At 38.4% G+C, this 21,220-nt stretch overlaps 1 protein-coding gene across 1 annotated transcript; it reads left to right on the top strand.

Annotated features, from left to right (window-relative positions):
- Nucleotides 1–1,705: 1,705 nt before the first annotated feature.
- Nucleotides 1,706–19,107, top strand: LOC139737956 (uncharacterized). Its single transcript, XM_071648621.1, has 18 exons — nucleotides 1,706–1,709; nucleotides 2,282–2,483; nucleotides 3,098–3,366; nucleotides 4,214–4,334; nucleotides 5,156–5,540; nucleotides 6,031–6,166; nucleotides 6,394–6,559; nucleotides 6,845–7,078; nucleotides 9,644–9,767; nucleotides 11,279–11,416; nucleotides 12,252–12,456; nucleotides 13,129–13,386; nucleotides 14,714–14,941; nucleotides 15,688–15,819; nucleotides 16,748–16,905; nucleotides 17,267–17,351; nucleotides 18,076–18,234; nucleotides 18,854–19,107. Exons 1-18 carry the CDS (start codon nucleotides 1,706–1,708, stop codon nucleotides 19,105–19,107), a joined length of 3,258 nt encoding a protein of 1,085 aa, XP_071504722.1.
- Nucleotides 19,108–21,220: the final 2,113 nt, after the last annotated feature.

The raw sequence follows: 21,220 nt of genomic DNA, 5'->3' as shown, positions 1-21,220 counted from the left end.
GTACCTAGCTATATAATCATCCAACCCATAATGTGTCGCCATGGCCTTCCTGTTAGATGGAGGCACATACTGCTACACCTAAGTAGGCTTCCTAACTTACCAAGTGCATACTTTACAACTAGGCCAGGTTAGGAGCAATTATGCTGAGTGCTGCTGAAAAAGCTTATCAGGTAAAGCCGAGTGCCTGGGCACTACAAGGTTAAGTGGAATGAACAACTCATGAGCATTGTGGGCAGCCATTAATATTCAGGGAGCACGTACTGTGTCATGTGTGCTCGTACATGTAGTAAAATTACTGTGTGTTTAGGTATCAGATTTATGAGGTAGTCGGTTTAACTACTTCAGGAGAGATGAGTCAGAGACTTTGAAATATGCCGTTATAATGACTCTTACAAATAATAACAAACTGATATCGGCAAGACTACAAGGGACTTTTAATCTCTGTGGCATCTTGGAGACAAAAAAAAAAAAGACAAAAGAGACTTGTAAAATGTCATAGATTATACTACTTCTTATCACTTTAATTTTTTTTCTCTCTTTCTCTTTACTGCAATATTATGTGTAGTCTTCTTCTGCATAATATGGTACAAGTATGTAAAAAACATTGTGTGCAAACTCCTGATTGAACAATGGGAGAACAAATTATATCGTTCGCAATGTATGGTAGTAGTTAACAAGGGTACCAGTATGTGTACTTTTCATGACATATGAAATCTTGCATAATTCTAAGCTTTCTTATATCATTCCTCTACTGTGACATCACAAATTGTTGTGACTCTAACAATTGTTGTACTCTAAATTGTTGTATGGAGTCAAAAGGGGCCTGAGCTTTTGATCCTTTTTGCCTCTGACGAAGATTCTGCTAGGATGGAAAGCTCAGGCCCATTTTGACTCCATTTTACTCCATTGGCTTGCCACTATTGGATAAGCAGGTTTTTTTTTTTTTTTTTTTTTTTTTGCTACACTAAATTTTTGTATATATACAAATGTCATATTGTACTCAAAACTTTTGTCAGAAATGAAATGGAGTGAAATGAAATGAAATGAAATTGTTGTGTCATTCTTATTCAGCAATGAAAGCATACAAATTTACTGAAAACTTTGAAAATTTGTAACATATGAGTAGTTTGTCTGATTGTCCTCAAATTTCACTGATGTATTTTTCTGCTATTTCTGTACATTCATGCATACACTGAATCCAAATTTGTATCTTTGAAGTAAATTGCCCTTATAGTGAGCCCTCATTAGGAGTGATACCAGTATATTATTCCATATTCAAGTTGTCTGTAAATTATAGATGGAATGCAATTCATACATATTTAGTGGGAAAGGCTTTATCAAAAATTGTACATAAATGAAGCAAGTTATGGAAATCGCAAGTGCTCTGCATGCTTTTGAGAAGTAATAGTTGTAGCAGTGTTGTAGTGGTTGAATCTACATGAAAATTAAGTAAGGTAATGATTTTTTCATCTCACAAGTTTCCTCATTGGTGAAGTTAGAGTTGTTGCAACCAATTTGTGATAGACATCTGATTCTATTACACATATCCAGGTGATGCATGAGAGAAAGTATTACTCTAAAATGAGTGAAGTCATACATCTCATATTCCTTCATTGATCACTGAAGACTGTCTAACTTCAGCATTAATGCAGTTTGATGTCACAGTCCTGTTGCAGAAAACAAAAAGAAACCTAAAGAGCTTATAATGAGTAGGTACTAGAGTGTGAAGCATGCATACAACCTGTTCGTACAATTTTTTTTTTTTTTTTTTTTTTTTTTTTGTGAGTGCACGTCGGCACGGGGAGCACCGTACGTGAGACCACTCCTCATGCGTACACGCTTTGAGCAACCGAAGAGCAGCCAAATCAAGAAGTGCATACTATTGTAAATGTTCAAAAGTTTAGATACGTGCTGGAAAAATGTTACTTGAGCGCACGATGTCCTTCATTACCAAGTGGGTAATGACAGCATCCATGAAACCTCAGACACCATTACATAGTTCGCCCTCTAGTGGTGATGGGGAGAAAAATCTCTGAAGAAAACCCCAAACCTCTTTGATATAGAATATATACAATATGAGATATTGAACACAATGTAAGTTTAACTGCACTGATCAGGTATTTTTTTTTTTGTGTGTGTGTTAGTTTGGTGTGTTTTTTTTTTTGCCTTGGATGAAGTGGTTCAGGGAATGAAACATCTGGAAATGTACTACATTTTGAGACATTTTTAGAGTACTGCAATATTTCTCTTTGTATTTTTTAAAACTTTATTTTCCATCCAGCCTTTGGCAGTTGGGGGGCAGATGAACTCCATGTCTTACCCCTGAGCTTCAAGACCCATTCCAACCATGTCATGTTTGGCCAGCTGACCGCTTGCCCACGGGCTGGACAGGAGCTCTCGCCTAACCTGCGCTTTCACATCCAGACCTCGCCACGGGTGAACGTGGTCCTCGTGAATGAAGCGGAAGGATACTTTGTGTACACGTGAGTATGATTGATCGGAGAGGAATATTCTTTTACCTCATCTCATTGAAACATGTATAAATTTATGTAAAAGGTATTGGAATTGCGTGTCAACATGATGACAAGGGTTATACTATAATTGATGTTTCAAGATGCTCAGATTCCGTCAGTGCACCTATAGCTGCGTAGAGATAAACTTTGAAATTTATTGTGTGTGTATTGCAGCTTGGATATGGTAATATGCATTTTTATTCTGATTGTTTATAGTCATGGTGCATGAATTTAAAATTGATGTCAGACTTTAAAGTAGCCATTCTGGAGTGTTGCTTGTATGCTAACTTTATTTGTTGTCATTTTTGCCTGAGCATCAAGCATCTGTTTTACATTCATAGAGAGCAGTTTGCTCAGAGTGGGCAAGCTGTGGATTGCTGCACCATTTTTCCATTATATGTACATTATGGTAGGGCCTACAGAAGACTTGCCAAAGATAGCTTAACAGTCTGTTGACTAAAGACTCTTCGTGTGAAGTTTACAGATATGTAGGCCTATGTAGCCATGAGCAGATATGGACAGAGCATTGGACCACAAATCAAACTTTGATGACTGTTTTCTCTGTTGCTTCTCATGCCAATCAGACCCCCCGAGGACTTCATTGGCATCGTCGATTTCACATACCAAGTGGACGACAAATTAGGAAGTAGCGATTTCAATACGGTCACCATCTCTGTGGAGCCAGAATCCAGGAGCCTGCCCTCGCTTGACGTCCGCAGCCATATCGTTGGCCTGGAGGCAGAGAACATCTCACTCGACATCGTCATCGATGGGCAGAATCAGGGTACTGGAGAGGACTTGTCGCTGGCCATCTGTAGCTGTGCCCACGACTTGATCTGCGACAGGTCTGATGGTCAGTAATCACACCAATTTTAGTGTTTGTTTGTTTGTGTGATTGTTTTTTCAGCTTCACTGAATTAATGGCCCTGTGCTTGCAAGCCGTAGACTTTCCCCAGCTATTAAGATCTAGCAATGAAAATGAAGAAAATCTTTGCCTCTTTCCTGCAGACTGTGTGAGAAAAAACTCTTTAGTACATATATACCTCCCTTGGTCTTGTGGAGAATGTGTATTTGCTGCAGTCATTATGGAGCAAAATCAGCATGAAAGTCAAGGGTCAATTGTTTGATCAAAGTGTTTTTAAACATTAATGATATATGACATTTTAGATATGATATGACTATACATCAAACTGCGATACTTAGTTGTCAGTTTATTAGTGGTGCAATCAACTCAAGACATTTGATTTGAAATCTTTTAGAGCATGACCAATTAAAGATGCATGGTTGATCTAACACTTTGACTATTTAGGCAAGGGTATATTTGATGTAATGTCATCAAAATAAATGCATCAAGGTAGCCCAAGCTAATTGACTCGTCATATTTTTGGTCACCATGTGAGATATAAATAATAGCACCCGTAAAGATGCAAGCTTCATGTACAGTTTGGTATGTGCATATCAACCAATATCATGATGTCTTCACATTTTTTGTTTGTGGCTTCATTTCCAAGAAATTAAAGCCAACATGTTGGTCAAGTCAATTTTTCAAACTGGAGACTATTGTTAGTGTGAATCATGGATGTACATACATGTATATTGACATGGTTATTAAAATAGTTTCTCTATTTAAAATGCAACTAGTGATCTTAGTTTGGATTCATCTTTCTATAAAAAAAAAACCAACTTGTTTGATCCGCCAGGTGACTGTCATTGCCACCTCAATCTGCCCGATGGCTGGCAGATCTTTGACGGAGAGCGCCAGCTGTCATTCAATGAATTGCGCTCTTTTAATGTGGACAGAGCGCAGAACTTGATCTTGCGGTGAGTGCCTCATTTTGGCTATATCACATATCCATGTATACCTGAAGTGCAAGTGTTATAAACCTCTTTTTGCTGGATGTTCATAGAAATTTAACCTTGATTCTAGCTATTTGACCTCCCTGTTATTGTGTGGGTACTCGTTCTTGTTTTGTTTTGTTTTTTTGCCACATGGAGAAATGTCATAGAAACATTATAAGCTGTCATTCTAAGTGGCCATACCATTTACTAAAGCTGGGAAAAGTCAGCTGTTGTTATATATATCAGAACTTATTGTAACAGAGAGAAAAAAAGAAATCTTCTATTTGCATATTCAGCATTTGTATGATGTACATTGTACCTCATTGCTATGATCTTAATTGTGTCTGAGAACAATCATAGATTTTGCAGATATGATTTCATTGTCAAGCTCTGATTCAAACCACATTCCTATTCGATTCTTGGTGCTGAAATGTGATGAATATAGCAATCAAGATTTTTTTGTTGTATTATGTTTCTGTACACAATTATGTGTAAGTTATATTAACTGGACGTCCGAGTCAAGCTTTTCATAGCTTTAATATGATGATCCACAGATTATTATGACATATTCCATTTTAATACAAGCTATATGCATATTTGTGTATAATGTATGTATATGCATTTTGTGAATGAATCAAATCAAATCAAATCAAGATCATTTCTCCATCATCACCACCATTGTCAGCAACATGTTTTCAGTTTTTATAAACATCACTGTCAGTGATCACCATCTCTGTTTTCTATATTACTGGGCAGCAATTATTGGAAGGCGATAATTCTGGTTAATGTTATTGTCTTTGCAGAGCTGCCCCTTCATCAGCTGCAGAGCACTGCCTCAACGTTCACTTGATAAAACCGGAGAGCCATGGCGAGCCAACAACTGTTAAGAAGACAGTTAACTTCCACATCCACCCCCTCCAGAGCGTCGTCATCAACAGGCCAGAGGAGGTCAAAGGGTCCGACACTGTTGGCTCTGAGCTTCCAACAAAACCCATCGTCGACCAAATCCCCAGCCACATCCCCATTGCTCTGAACACCACCCAGAATGCCCCCTTCGTGTTCCATGACCTCCGTGTGGTCGATGTTGATGGCGTCGAGGGGACCTATGTGGTCACTGTGCATTTGGACAAAGGTGGTCAGCTGTTCGTCCGACAAGACCTGACAGAGGATGTCGTCTTCATTCCGAGAGTAAAGTGGTTTCTTAGCCCAGAATCATGATATTTTGCACTACTTCTTTGTGCTTCCTGCTTTCTGTCCAGTTCTGTATAATTATTGTGTTTTACTCCAATTTTTTGGTGATAATGCTTTACGTGTGTACATGAGATGGGTTTGAATGTACAGGGGTGTATATTTCTGTATAGATTTCGTCAAATCTGGCTGCAATTGTTGCACCCTTTCCCAGTACACATCTGCTCAGGAAATTTTTGAGGATGTCTGTTGTACAAAATATGCTCAATTTTCATTAATCTTTGCAGTCTGTGTGGTGTTATCCAGCTGGTTGCAGATTGATCACCTGTATCTTTCAGACAAAAAGCTTACAACAAAGAGTGTCTAGAGACAGACCAACAGGCTTAAAACTTCCTCATTTTCAGTTTTGTCAAGAATAACTTAATGTCAGTCAAAGGCAGTTTTTTGAGAACATCTTGTCTTTTTTCTCTCCTTTGCATTTTTCCACCAGACGGTTGAAATCATACCAAAAGACATATCTGCTGACAAAGTCTACAAGTTGCTGTACAGGTTTGGCACCTTCAAGATGCCACATCCTGTTGAGAATGAGGTGAATAACAATGGCGGTCAGCTCATCCAAATGATCGGTAAGTCAGAAAGTGATCTACCTCTCTCTCTCTCTGTCAGACTCATTCTTGTAAGACTTTCACAATGAAATGTGTCTCTGTGGCAGAACATAGTGAGAAAAAGGAATAACAATGGATGAATTTTGACATAGCAAGATGGAAACCAAAGACTTTATTTGCTTTGGAATTCTTGCTCACTGGGATTCAGTTAATTGTGATGCTCTCTTGGTTTATTGTGTGTCATGCAGGCTCCCTACAGGGCATCAATCAAGTCCTCTCAACTTTGACCTTTGTGCCATGGTGTGCCGACTGGCCAACCCCGCCCGCCTGGCCCCTCCCAGCCAAGAGCTGGATGAACACCGCTGCCTTGGATCCTGCCCACGATGGGTATCACCCTAACATCTGGCCACAGTGGTAGGGATCATCATCCATCAAATTATTGCACTACTCCACCATTTCCTAGTCACCTGATGGCATTCATTTTGATTCATTTGGGACGGATTTTAAATACTGAAGATAACAGGCTATGTACAAACATTGATTTTGTTGCTTTTGTGTAGAAATGATTATTTGTACTCTTCAACATTTTGTAGGTAGGTCTCCAAATAGCAACCATTTCCTGAATGTAATTGCCCTGATACGTGATATGAATATACAAATTGCACAACTGTACATTGGCCACAAACTCCTCAATTCCAGGTATCCTCGCTTCTGGTACCCATTCCCCACCCATCACTGGTCCTGGTGGCCAAGGGTCATCCCTCCCTGGTGGATGAACACCATGTGCTCCAACTGGACCAGCATGGTCAACCTGACCATCCAGGAGGTTCCGGCCACGTCCTGTCAGCAGACGGAGAAGCAGACGAACGTCCAGTGGTCTGCCAACATCTCGGTCATCACCAGTGGCAAGACACCGGTCAGCCTAGTGACCAGGTGTGTAGACAGTTCATTTTTATCCAGCCATTCATTACAAGCATCTGAATGAAACAAGGAGAGCCAAATTGAATGATAAGAAAAGTATAGAGGCTCAGTGAATGATGATTTCGATGTAACCAATAACCTATTGTATGTATCTATCAATGTCATCAAAATATGCCATGAGAATTGATTGATATCAAGCGTTATCGAGAATGCAAAGAAGGTTAGCTTTACATTAAAGGTACATGAATATATCTAATGATTGTTAGCCATGAAACATAGACAGATATATTCTCCGATGTGAAAAAATCATTTCATTCTGTATGTAAAGTTGACTCTTCAAAATCTCTATTTTCATCCATCTCCACTTTAAAAAACATCTTCTTTTTTCAAATCTGTGTGTTACAACTAACAGCACATTACAAAGAATTTGTGTGATATAAGTTGAAATTGGTTTGCTCCATTACTTGCATGTAGTGTTTCCATGTGGCCTCCTATTCATACAATCAGACTGTTGCCAAAAGCCAGCATGTGCAATTGTGCTCTTGGTAATACAGCCATCTCCAACCAACAGGTTAATTGTAGAGCCACCATGTCTTCATGATTTTTTGGGGGTTCCCTGAAAACCTTGATATCTTGTCATGACTTGACAAGAAAATATATCTCTGTGATTTAGGATTCATTTTTACCCATACAGATGCAAGAACATACAAGTGTTTTCCTGATTTTGATGAGGGAATTGGACAACCCTGGCATTTCTGACTTTTTTCTCTCTCTTCTTCAGCAATTTTTATATTATTGTACACGTGAGATATTTCATGCATAAAGTTGCATAATTTCAGAAAAATGGGAATGCTGTTGCAGAAAAATTACCTAACATCTCAAAATTCCGAATCAATTAAACATTTGCTTGCGTACAGACTAAGTGATATGTCTCAATGTAAATAGCCTTAGAAACAGATAATTGTACATTGTAGGTCTTGGCAAATATCCAGGGTAACATCTTCAAACATTTCACAATGTTATGTAATGGAAGCTAAACAGTAGTGTAAATAATCATCCACAATCAAGCATTCATTGATGTTTGCTTCATTACAGCTAATGTATTTTGTAGGTTTCAACATGATGCCATAAAGCTGTTAAAAACCCAGGCAATCTGAATGTTTGAAGGTTATTGATTAAGAGCATTGATTATCCAAATGTAAATTGTGGAAACCAAAGAGATAAAGTGAAATACACCAGGTTGTTAAAACCAACTGAAGGTTTCACCAACAGGACCCTATCTTTATAGATAACGCAACTTTACTGTTGTGAACAATCAACAAAAATGTGAGAATAAACATAAATGTGAACTTTTTCAAATAGCCTTCATTTTGAACCAAAGAATTTCAGCCTAAAAACTATTGGTCAATGCAAAAAAGGCAATGGAAGCTGATACTGCACAGTTTGTGTTCTCAGGGCAAATAAAGTTTAGGCAATTACAGAAGCTTTCATGAGTGCTCCGAACTTTCCACTGAAGACAATGTTTGATATCACAGCATTTGTTGTTGAGTTTTTACTGTAAGTCACATCAGTTGAAAGAATAGTGGAGACAACATACATTATTTTCTCCTAACAGATCCCTGAGAAAATAAAAATCAACAAACCAAGCATAACAATGTTTTATGATCAAAGCTAGAAGTAAACAGCCATTGACAATCAGATATTATTGGCTGATGATGTTGAGACCAATGATTAGTGGGTTTTAATCTCTGGCCATGCCCTGTTTAAAGAAATCGAAGTGTTTATTGTTAAGAAGATTGACAAACCAAACACAAATCACAAATTCTAGAAACCAGAGAGATAAAGTGAATTACACTAGGATATCAAAGAGAGGTGAAGGTTTAAACAACATTACCATATCTCATAGATAACACAAATTTGCTGTTGCAAGGAATCGGCATCAGTGTAAAACATGCATGTAAGTGAACTTTTTTAGATAGCCTTCACCCTAGACGGAAACACTTTTGTATAAAAACAATAACAAAACAAAGAAAGAAAATGACCAAACAAAAACTATTGTTTGAATCTGAAAGCAATCATGGCTGGTAACACAATGCTTGCATTCTCAAGAGAAAGAAACTAAAAGCAAAACTATTCACAAGCCCCCCCCCCCCCCCACAAGTTTTTAGTGATTAGAAGATGACATTAGGTATCAGCAATTTTCACTGAATTCTAACTGAAAATACCATGTGCAGTTGAATGAAAATATGTAGCCGTACATCATTTTTTGTTCTTCACATATCCTCAAAAAGAAAAAGAAAGAAATTGACTACCCAATCCTACCCATTCTTAGGAGAAAGAAACTAAAAGCAGAAGTATTCACATGCTCCACCAAATCTTCAGTGATTTGAAAATGGCATTTTATACACATGTATCAGTATTTTTTTTTTGTGAAATTTTAGCTGAAATTACCATGTGCAGTTGAATGAAAATATGTGCCATACATCATTTTCTCAACACATATCCTCAAAAAGAAACAGAAAGAAATTGATTACCCAGTCTTAACAACTTTAAATGAATGTTTACTCTTCCCCTCAGTAACCTGTTTACCTACATGGATCCCCAGGCTCGCACCGTGACCATTGACACTCTCCACCTGAGGTCTCTGAAGTACAAGTTTGGAAGGAGCTTCCGCATGAACCTGACCGTCACCGAACCTTCTGTGAGATCTCTCACCAATCTATGCCTTCACACGTTACCCATACCTTTAACATTCCACAAGAGTGGAGATCGATGTGAATGTTTGTTTGTTTGTTTATTCTCTGATGTGTATGAATTATAGCCTGTGTTGGTATTTGATAGAAAATTATGAGTGCTTTGTATAAAACAGAGAACATGGTTTGGGGTGGGTTTTTTTCCCCACTGGGATACTTATTATTCTACATTAAACATATATTCATCTGTAAACACATAATACATCATGATATTTCAAATAAAATACTTTGAAAAACAGACAATGAAATATTGTGACTCAGACAATCATAATACATATCAAGAGAACAGGTGTCTAAGCAGACATGCTTTTTATGTATGAGCACGCCTGAGCACTAGGTATTTATAATGAAGCAGTACTTTTAAAAAACAAAACAAAAAAACATACAGATATAAAACAAGAAAGAACAGTAACAGCTAAAAGGCTTTGTAAACAAAAGGTGGTATCATCATTATGCAATGTTGACATCTTACATGCCAAGGTCTCTACCAGATACGATGCCTCAGATAAAGTTGTTAACAAGACAATGCAATGAAACAGGAATCTAAAAAAGGAGAAGAGTAGAGTAGAACCACTACTCGCAGAGCTGCCAAGTCTTGCTGATTCTGCAATAAGCACCCTGAAATCTTGACCATGTCTTTATGTCTTTGCAGGAGAATATAAAATCCTCTTTTGGCACAATTAATAGTAACATCACAATATCAAAAATCACAAATATTTTGATTCTACCATTTGCACTTGACCAAAAAAGTCATTTAATATATGATATTAATATAAATCATATGGCAGCACTTGCACCAAAAATCATATACGAGTTTCCTGCAACATCTAAATGCATGTTTTTTGTTATTACATGTAGCATGTATGTGCAATCACCTCTCTTCAACTTTAAAATGCAGTACCAATTACAGGAAATAGTTTGAAAAGAAAAGTTATTTTCTCCATCGCTGTATTGCAGTTTCAAAGCCCAGAAGTAAACAGCTTTGGCTGTCCTAATTGTGTGTTCTGACAACAATAAAGGAAGGTGATATGAAATGTTGACCATTAATATTATTTATTGATGTGATGTTATAAAGGGCTCCACACAAGCTTTTTTCTCCGATGGCCCATTCGAGCTACTTAAGTCTTATTCTTGAAATTTTGGTGTCGGGAAGATGAAATGCAGTGGCCGGAAATAGAAAAAAGCTAACATAAAAATCCATTGTATCTCTTTATTTTGTGTGTAGGAATGTTTTACAACTATATTGTATAGCAATGGAAACTGTTACTTTGAATTAGTAATAGTAGATTATAAGGGTCCCAAAATCATTGTTATTTGTTGTTTTGTTCGCTGGAATCTTTCGGTTAGTTTCCTGATTAAGCTACCAAAAGATGATCTTTTTGGAAGTTTTGTGGCCCTGGGCCACGGGGTTTAAAATACCACTAATATCAATCCCTACGTTATGACTTCCCTCTTACAGCTGGCCACTGCGAAGTTTGTGTCATCTGGACTGGACTCAGTCGTGTGCAGCACGATAGAGGAGTGTAACGAACAGCTACAACGTGTCAACGTCACCATCGGGGAAGGTGTCCGGGACGAGTGCCGCATTGCTGTCCAGGTGAGTGCAACTGCACTCTTAAAGGGATGGTATAGTTTCAGTTGAGATGGGGGTTAGGTTTTCAACTTTTGGGGAGAGATAATGAGAAACGTCTTATGAAATATGAAAGAGCATGTAATTCTAAGAGGAATTCAAAGTTCATTTGGTGAAAATTGGTTTTGAAATGGCTAAGATAACCAAAACAAAGCAAATCTAATAAAAGGTGGGACCCAAATTTTATTAGTAATCCTTTGTAATACTTTGCTTTTGGATATCTCAGCCATTACAATACCGATTTTCATCAAATAAACTTTGAATTCCTCTAGAATTGTATGCTCTTTCAACATTTCATTAAGTGGTTTCTCAGTGTCTTGCAGAAAGTTAAAAGCTGAATCCTCATCTCAACCAATACTATACCATACCTGTAAAGGCTTATTCTGAAACACCCAGAAATGGTGGGTTTTGAGATTGGATATTTGCACTCAAAACAAAAGTTGATCATTTTTGTGTGTGGACACAGAACACACACTAAAAAAGTCCAAAATCTATCAAGATCAGCATGATAATGCACAAATCAGTCCATCTTTTGTGTTTGTTTGGTGGGGTTTTTTTTCGTCCATGATACAACTTTCCACACTAGGCCCTAGATGAGGGTGGCTAAGGTTATGTCCCCAGGCATTGCTGCCAGTGGACTTGAACCAAGGACCCTCAAGACTATCAAGAGAGTGTGACCTTAACCACCGAGCCACTGTAGTTCAGTAAGAATCTGGCCACAGTGTGAAGAGTAAGGTGCATTTTAGGGAGCACGTGGCAGGTGAATACATTGGTCTGTGCACTCCTTGGTTTAAATTGACAGATTGATATGTACGAGAATGGCACGCAGACACTGGGCGACCGCATGACTGTGTGGGTACTCAACACCACGCGTGACTGCATCGACGTTACGGCATTGCATCCAGAATTCCAGCTTGAGACTGTGGAGGAGACTATTTTCATGGTTCAGGGCTCGGTAGACAATCCTCTCAACCTGATGCTACCCAGCAACGAAGAAATTCACCAAGGTATGTACGGTACTTTTTCACACCCCCTCCTTTATGTTTACTGTAATAATATGGATGATTTACATTGTCATATCCTTCAAGATGTTTTCCTCTGTCAATCCTGTTATTAAGCTAGACACAGATGTATTCATTCCTTATGTGTATGGGACTGCATTGCATTAGGGCTCACATGCCTATGGGCAGCAGTAAAATAATTACTGTTGTGAGCCTCAGCTCATGTGTTGCTTCTCTTTTCATACTATTTGTGTTATACATCAACTGTGCTGTTTCCATGTGATTGTACATTATGTAACTGTTATTGTCATTTTCATTTGGCTGAAGAAATAGTAGTAGTAGTGATGATGATGATGATGATAATAATAATGATATTAATAATAACAATATATTAGAAATAATAATAATAATAACAATAATAATAATAATAATAATAATAATAATAATAATAATGATAATAATAACAACAACAATACTCCATCTACTACTACTACTACTACTACTACTACTACTACTACTACTACTACTACGAATAATAATAATAACTATTATTATAATGTTCTATTCATTCTCGTAAATCTATTATTGTTGTCAAAAAAAAAAAGAAACCGGGTTTACTTGAATTCATAATGAATTTGACTCAAAGAAGTCAGTTGTTTCTTGCCTTGTAACCCGCAGGCATTCTGCATGTAAAGGTGTATGCGGAGCACGGACTGGTCACCATGAAGATTCCGGATGGTCTGCGAATCTACTCAGACCATATGGGTCAGCAGGAGGGTATCCCGACCTACCTGTGTGTGGCCGGTCCAGTGGACATGGTCCTTCGTGCCCTGGCCACCGCCCGCTTCACGCCATTCAAGCCACTGCTCGGAAGGACCAAGATCACAGTGGACTATGGCATTCCTTCCACAGCCAGCAGGCTCCTCTATGGACAAGGCAAGTTGGCTGAATCTTTGAGTATAACAATGAAATCAAACAAACAGTGAAGGTTGCATTGAAATTTGTGTCGGTGATTACAAAATTCCACAATTTTACATTTCTCATATATTTACGGGACAGAACGTATTCACTGACAAATACAGATTACATGTTAGCTAAGGTGATGAAGTCCTTGCAACATTCAAGAGTATCCCATTTGCTTGTGCTCAGATCTTCACTTCTTCTTGTGATGAAAATAAATTCAGCAGAAAAAATCATATTCCTTAACCAAATTAATTTGAAGTTATATTGATTAAAAGAGATTGTTGTATTTCTATGGAGATCCTTTTCACCTTTGTTCGTTGCCAAAATAATTACCTTTTATTTTGTATGTATGCATCAGTGCAGAAGGTATGAGGGAATGATGTCTTTGCATTATTCAAAATTTGCTTTACATAATATGGTATTGTGACAATTACTGCTCTCATGTGAAATCTTGAGAATCTTGACTAATCTATCTCGGTCAAATTACAATGAGACTTTCACTCTGCTTTAAATCAGTATAAGATCTTTAGTTTTGTTTTTGTGCTGATGAGTCGATGACCCCTTTCAGTGCAGATATGATTAGAAGTTGTATATCCAAGTTTTAACTCTTTATGTGCCACGTTCGCACCTCCGACTCAATCGACGGCGTGCCAACTTCGCATATTCTGCTCAACAAACAAAGCCGCCAAGACCGATCGATAAACCGCTAATTACTGCTAATCCCGCGGCACAATGAAAGCGTTTCTCGTGCTTTTGTTCCTCTCATATACGGCTTGCATTCTATGTGGTGATCGACTATCAAGCGATGTTCCCAAGTGGATTTGCTTGTACATTCTAACTTGTTTCTGTCACGGTTTAATGTGCAAAAGTCATGCCTTTACAGTAATGTACAGTAGCAACTGGTCATTCAAAAGAAAAATTGAAAATAGAGTGGTCATACAATTTATATCGAAACAAAGCTTGGCATTCCTCTTTAACTTTGCCTAATATTATGCCCATCTTAACAGAAATTTGTAGAAGTTATACAAATTGGAAAAACAGAATTCTTTCTCAAAGCATGACTACCTTCGTGTCTCAGAATAACGTGGCACACAGGGGGTTTCCACCATGGCACATAAAGAGTTAATGGTTGAGATGTGTGAGTTGTGCATGACATGTAGCATCAAAGTGAGTGGAATTAGGTTCTCACCATGTGCAATCAAGAGTACTGATGTATTCATTTCAAAGTGTTTGATGGATTTTGGTGCATTCCTCATGCAAAAGATCAAATGTCTGTGTCTCACCTTGTCCTATAATACAGTCATGCCTCTGCGTCGCCTACACATCTACATTGCTGTGAGCCAGGGCGTGGCACCGTACATGCCCATTGTCTTCCGCCCTCAGGAGGTGTGCCTCAGGGACTCGTCCGTTCTCTCCATCAACATGACAACCCTCGTCCAGAGGTTCCAGCAAGACGAGATTGTCACGTTTTACATCAACGAACCGGAATTGGGGTCACTGAGGATCAACAAGGCGGATGAGTCACTCTGTGAGTAACCCTCATTCATGATTACATTGAAGGTGTTTAATCTTCATTTTCTTGACAGAAAATATGTTGCATCTCTGGTACAAGTTTTGTATTAAATTTCAAAATGTTCAGTGTTCAGTTTATGCAAGCTATCTGGAAAATAGTTGTTGATCACAATGTCTTATTTGTTTATGCGATGTTTTGGGCATTTTATTCTAATTGGAATGGAAATACGGTATATTTTGTCATTCTTATTTGATGATATCATGTCTCCTCACTTTGCTCCCTCAAAAGCTCATGCAGCATAATTAATAAGGCACAAATTCAGTGGTCACATATAAATATATCCTCTGATGCCTTTTATTAAAGGGATGTTAAGAAAAATCTGAGAATCTATGAAGACTTTGTTGTAAGTTCTAAATCTACAATATCCATTTCTCTTGTTGGCTGCATGTGTTTATGAATTATCAGCCCAAGACTAGATCAAAATAGAGAAAACAAACAACCACAAATATGACTTTATAACACAATACCGAAGTACATGGGTGAAGCATAAAGTGATGTAAGAAATGGAAGAGCCTGGAACTAATAACAAATAAGCTTCCTACATCTTACTTCTTGTAACTTTTGCTGTTGAATTTTGTAGCATTGTGTGTTTATGCTCCAGCTATTAACACATGCTATCTTTAGAGTTTATTTTCCTCATTATCCTGGTTATAATGCCTTTAAAAGATTAAATACATATACATGTATAATAATTTCACCAGACGAATGTCCAGAGGTCCCCAGTGGAATGGTTAGTATGTGTGCTGAGATGTGTGTCGATCATGACAGCTGCCCCGACACCCAACTGTGCTGCAGTAATGGATGTGGCCATACCTGCCTGGTGCCACAGCTGAGTAAGTGAGACACAAAGATGAGCTGCCTGTAGCATTGCTATAATAAATCAATTCCGTAAATGCTTCTTGAACTTGCTGCACAATTGGATTGTGTGTATTCATGGTACAACACTGCCGTCAGTGAGCAAAGACATAACCAACCCTTAACCCGTTGAAGACTAGTCCCGAGAATAGTCGGGCAGATATGTCGATGGGAAATACAGTGTATGTATTATAGCAAAATCACCTTGTCCTCAACAGGTTCAAAGGCAACTTCTGTTGTACATTATCTTAGGATGGGTCAGAAATAGTCAAGTTTGGAAATTTATCTCATGTGAACCAAATGCATGCACTTTCTTAGTCATTCAGTTTTTATTGCCATCTCATGGACTTTAAAGTGGTGTGAAAAAATACTTGTTTTGGGAATCAGTATTAACCTGTTGAGGACGGACTGATTTTGATACAACACGCATTACCCATAGACACCTGCCCGAGTATACTCGGGACTTGTCCTCAATGGGTTAATGATCAGCACCCCATTGCGATAATCCTGACTGACTCTGTTGGAGCTGGCGTTAACACATTCATCAAGTTTTGATCACTGTGTCGTTAAGAACTGCAGATACATAATCGTAGGCATGTGTGTAGCGTTACTTTTTCATATAATACTTAATTACCTAACTAGTTAGGATGTCAAAATCACTAGGAGTTTGGATTCAATAGTTGATTTCTAGTAGACTTGACTGTATTCCACTCTTCTTGGTGCTATTGTTTGTCATGTAGTATTAATGATTTACAAAATGAAATCTATCCATGTGTTTCTGCTCATCATATCTAGAGAAAACCAAAGATAAGCTGGTTAGAGAAAGTGCTCATCTATTTCCCAAATTTGATACTGAGGAGAGCATTCATAATTATTTGTGATTTTGATGTGATAATCCACCCTCAGGGGCCCAGCTACGAAAGCTTACAGACAGCAATCAGCTGTACATGCATGGCTCCGTTTTCAACATCAACCAGGTCATTCTGCGTAACGCCATGGAGTACGTCCCAGAGCCTTGCCTCGACCCGCGTGAGAACTTCTACAACGATCTTCTCGAGATCAGGGTGGGTGTCTGCATGACGCTAAGTCTGTTAAAGAATTATGAACTCAAGAGAACAGAGAAGAATACCTGTGATCTCTCTCCAATGTTGTGATGATTGAGAGAGGGTTTCATGACACTCTTACAGAATAGATTATTTCGTTTTTTTTTAATAAGTTCTCCACAACATTTTAAAATGAGTAATAGACAGGAGTTTTGTTCTGAGAAAGAAAAAATCAATGTAACACAGATGACCTCAGAGAATAATATAATGCAACCCACAATTAAGTCAAAAGCCTGTTACCAAGTTTAAAACTGATTTATTGAAACTTAGTGTTTTTGCCTCTAACTAGGAGTAACCATGATCCTCTTTTTGTCTCCTGTAGGTGATTCCTAGCAGAAACCCCGAGGGAGATAGTGTCAGAGCTGATATTCCCATCCGTGTGACCTGCAACAATGCAATGCAACCAGGTATGTGGTCCCACAGATTAGTTTCTGTGTAGACATTTCGCCCTCTCCAATCAGATGTCTGCTGTGCTCGTCACCATACAGTTACTGGCAATCATGAACACATACAGATACAAACACAAACCATGTCTATCTTGAGATTACTCTCACAGAGGAGGACGAGGGGAAAATGTGTTGGATTTGGTTACAAGATTCACAGGTGGCATGGAGAAAAATGTTGACAACTATGTGGATATAGTTTACATTGCCAATTTCTATCGTAGTACAAACTTATAAAGTAACGACCAAGTCCAGTTACCACAAATTATTAACCCTGCTGCTGTCAAAAAGCATTGACGTGTGCAAACAGGTTGTCAGCAACAGCATGGGCATTAAGCATCAATAGGTAAACAGCAGTTTCTTGAATTCCTTTTTGCAGAAACTTGAAGTTTATGAGCCCCCATGCCTCTTCGTAAACTGAATGGCCAGTATTCACCAAGTGCTTTAAACTTTCTAGTCCATGGGTTATTTCCTGAATGTAATTGTGTGTGACAGATTGTGTACACCAACAAACATCCAATAATACCTGCAAATTGAAAACAAAGTAAACATGTATGAAAGGTACTAATAGTCCATGGACTAAATTCAAACTATGGTTTTGATTTAAACCACCCTTGTGAATACGGGCCTTTGAGTCTCTATTGTTGTATGTGCAACTCTTTGTGATGTTGTTGATTGCCTCTTGTAGTTGCTGTGAGTACCGAGGGCTTGATGGATAACTGTATGAGGGAGGATTGGTCCACCTGCCGGTCAGTCGATATCGGTGTCTGTGGTCGGGGCATCCAGTACCGCCGCATGCTCTGTGACTCCGAGGTTACCAGGGAGGTCAGGCCCTGCATGAACTGCTGTAAGTGCTGAACATTGCTGGACATGTAAAATGATGAGGGGGTAATCAAAAGGATGCATTCACAAGAAAGGCTTTACTTGAATTTTTGCATGTAATCTTCTCCTGACTTTGAATGATGTATGCACTCACATGGCGGGGGATGATATCATCTCGAGGGAGTGGAGGGCCTTTTTAGTGTTTGTGGTTAAAGGAAGATAGTGGAGTGAATTGCATTCATCTTAATTATCTGTCCATTTCGTCGGCGTGAATACAGCCGTGTCAAGAGATTCTGCGGAAACCTTCTCTGTTCTCTATAAAACTTTGGAGGGTTTTTGAAAGCTTGTTTTGATCGTTTTGCTTTAATTTCCTCTTTTGGAGACACAAAAGTGTGTAAGAGAATATAAAACAAAAAATTCACTCCGTTAATATGTATTTGTAGCACTCGAAGGCCCACAAAATCCTTCTACTTCACACTCTCACATACACCCCCCCCCCCCCCACACACACACACACACGCTATCATTCTACCAGAATCTTCAAGATAGAAAAAGGCAGGTAAAAATAGAAGAAGAACAACCAATATCACCATTGAGTTTGAGTCGCCTTGTGATTGTGTGCCTTTGTTCGTTTCTGTCGCCAGCGTGCCAGCCGGTCGTATCCACCATCCTTGATCCATTCCCCAACATGGGTGGCTGTGCCTCCGTAAACCAGTGGCCGCAGTGCCCCGAAGGCTGCCAGCCCTCCACTTATCACACCGACACCGTGGAGTTCAGCTGCCGGCCGCATGCTGGCCACGGCGATGCCACGCACATGGTCAGGCGTGAGGCCAACGTCCGCGTCCACGACTCCTGCGTCTGCAGCTCCTGTGTGACCAGCCACCATGATCACCACTAAATGGAGGATCTGTCCCTTCTCTGCAGTACCATAACAGAGAAAAAGATTTATGCTCCAATTGTAATGTTCTCATAAATCAACTTCATTTACACCAACCAAGCAACTGATATCTTGATTTCTAAAATGGTTTGACTGAATATGTGTTATTGAACGCCGCATGAAGTAAACTATGGAGGTGTTTTGAGCCTGGAAATGCCAAGTTTAACATTGTATGCATTTGCTGATTTTGTGACATTTTATGCTGATTTATTACTATCCACAAGAGGATACCACATTCCTCAGTGTAAACTGGACAAACATACACACACCACACACATACACAGGTATATGGTACATGTGTATTCATACACCAGGGCTCAACACTTACTTTTTTCTGTGGTGGCCTGTACCATCACTGATCGAAAGTCACTAACATTGAATTTTGGTGGTTTGGACAAAAACAACAACAACAACAACAACATCAACAAGGACCAAAAACGTGTATTCGCCCAAAATTAAAGGAAACAAAGCAATTTATCTTGAATCTAAGTTTGCCTGATAGGGCCACAAGAAGATAATCTTTTGGGAAATTTGGTGGCCCAACATCCATCTTTTGTGGCCCAGGGCCACCGCTAATGTCTAGCTCTGTATACATACATATTTGGAGTGATTCATGTGTTCAAAATGTTTTCTTTAGGGAGTTATGCAAACTTTGAGATAGCAGTCATATTCAAGACTTGATAATAAACAATTATCTCATTCATTGTCTGGCTTAAAGTTACACATGCACATGACACATACATCCATCAAACACCATGGATACACAGACGATCACTCAGACATGTGCTAAATCTTTCATTAAAAAAAAAAAATTGAATGTGATTATTTTTAAAATGTCATAAAGGGGAGATTTCACAGCACAATGTTATATGTACATAAGCTATTTTTGATACGTAAAACTTCAATGATGTATTGTCAACCACATTTTAAAGACAAAAATGTGTAAAATGGAAAACAAGAAGGCCTAAAATGGAGTTGATTGTAGTCAAAACATAATTTCCTGTTACTTGTTTGGTGTTTAACATGCTACCTTAATTTTCACACCATAGTCTGTTCAGTGTATTGCATAGTTAATGTTTGCTAGTTTTACCAGAATGAGTTCATATCCACCTTAGATGTAGAATTCTGAGTTACCTGTAAGACTCTTAGTGAATGGCAATGGAAACCAAAGAAGGAAAATCAGGTGTTACATGGAATATGTTTGATGAGACCATGTTTGAAAAACATGTGTATGATTAAATGTCATGTCATGTCAAAATTACAGCTCAGTTTGTCCATTCTGTATCTCTGTGTATGGAGTGATACTATCAGATAGGTTTGTGCAGCATAACCCTGACCGGTGTTGGGTAGTGCTTTGAGGCTTGATAACCAGACACAATCTGATACTTCTTGCGCTCTTACACCCACCCACATAAAATAAAACACACAAACACACGCACACACACACACACACACACGCACGCATCCTCACACACACACATACATATATATAGATATGAATATATCCAGACATATGAAATGTGTGTTTACCAGTATATAGATTTTTTATTCTACCTTTATTATTCACACATTTTTTCGTTTTTTGTTTAAAAGTTATGGCCAGACATATATTTCTGGTGGCTATTTTTCTGGCCACTGTTAGTATCGAGTCTTGTACATCTGTATATTATATATACGTATATATATATCTACAGTGCGAGAAGATAGGGCAGTCATGGACATAGCTAGTTCAACGTACATGTACTTTGTTTCCAAGCTTTCGGTCTTTTTAAGGCTTCATCAAGGCTGTGAAGTGATACATAAAATGACTCACTGGTATTAACATGGCTGCACTCGTCAGCAGTATAAATCTAACTGGTTCTCACTGGTTCTGTACACGATCGGGACCCCTTCTCGCACTCCCTCTCTCTCTCTCTCTCTCTCTCTCCATGTATATATATATATATATATATATGTATAGATATACATATGTATAATGCAGTATATATATATATATATATAGGTATATATATAAATATATATATATATATGTATAATGCAGTATATATATATATATATATATAATTATATATAT

The sequence above is a fragment of the Diadema antillarum genome, unplaced genomic scaffold (genome assembly GCF_040938485.1).
Source record: "Diadema antillarum isolate AM-2024a unplaced genomic scaffold, OU_Dant_1.0 seq00000717_RagTag, whole genome shotgun sequence".
Taxonomy (NCBI): Eukaryota; Metazoa; Echinodermata; class Echinoidea; order Diadematoida; family Diadematidae; genus Diadema; species Diadema antillarum.
This window is presented reverse-complemented; position numbering and strand designations above follow the sequence as displayed.

What these genes read in the sequence shown, in the direction of transcription:
- LOC139737956 (XM_071648621.1), top strand. An exon ending in AGTGCCGCATTGCTGTCCAG is followed by an intron (nt 11,417 to 12,251) that starts GTGAGTGCAACT and finishes TTAAATTGACAG; the next exon opens with ATTGATATGTACGAGAATGG. An exon ending in CAGGCTCCTCTATGGACAAG is followed by an intron (nt 13,387 to 14,713) that starts GCAAGTTGGCTG and finishes CCTATAATACAG; the next exon opens with TCATGCCTCTGCGTCGCCTA.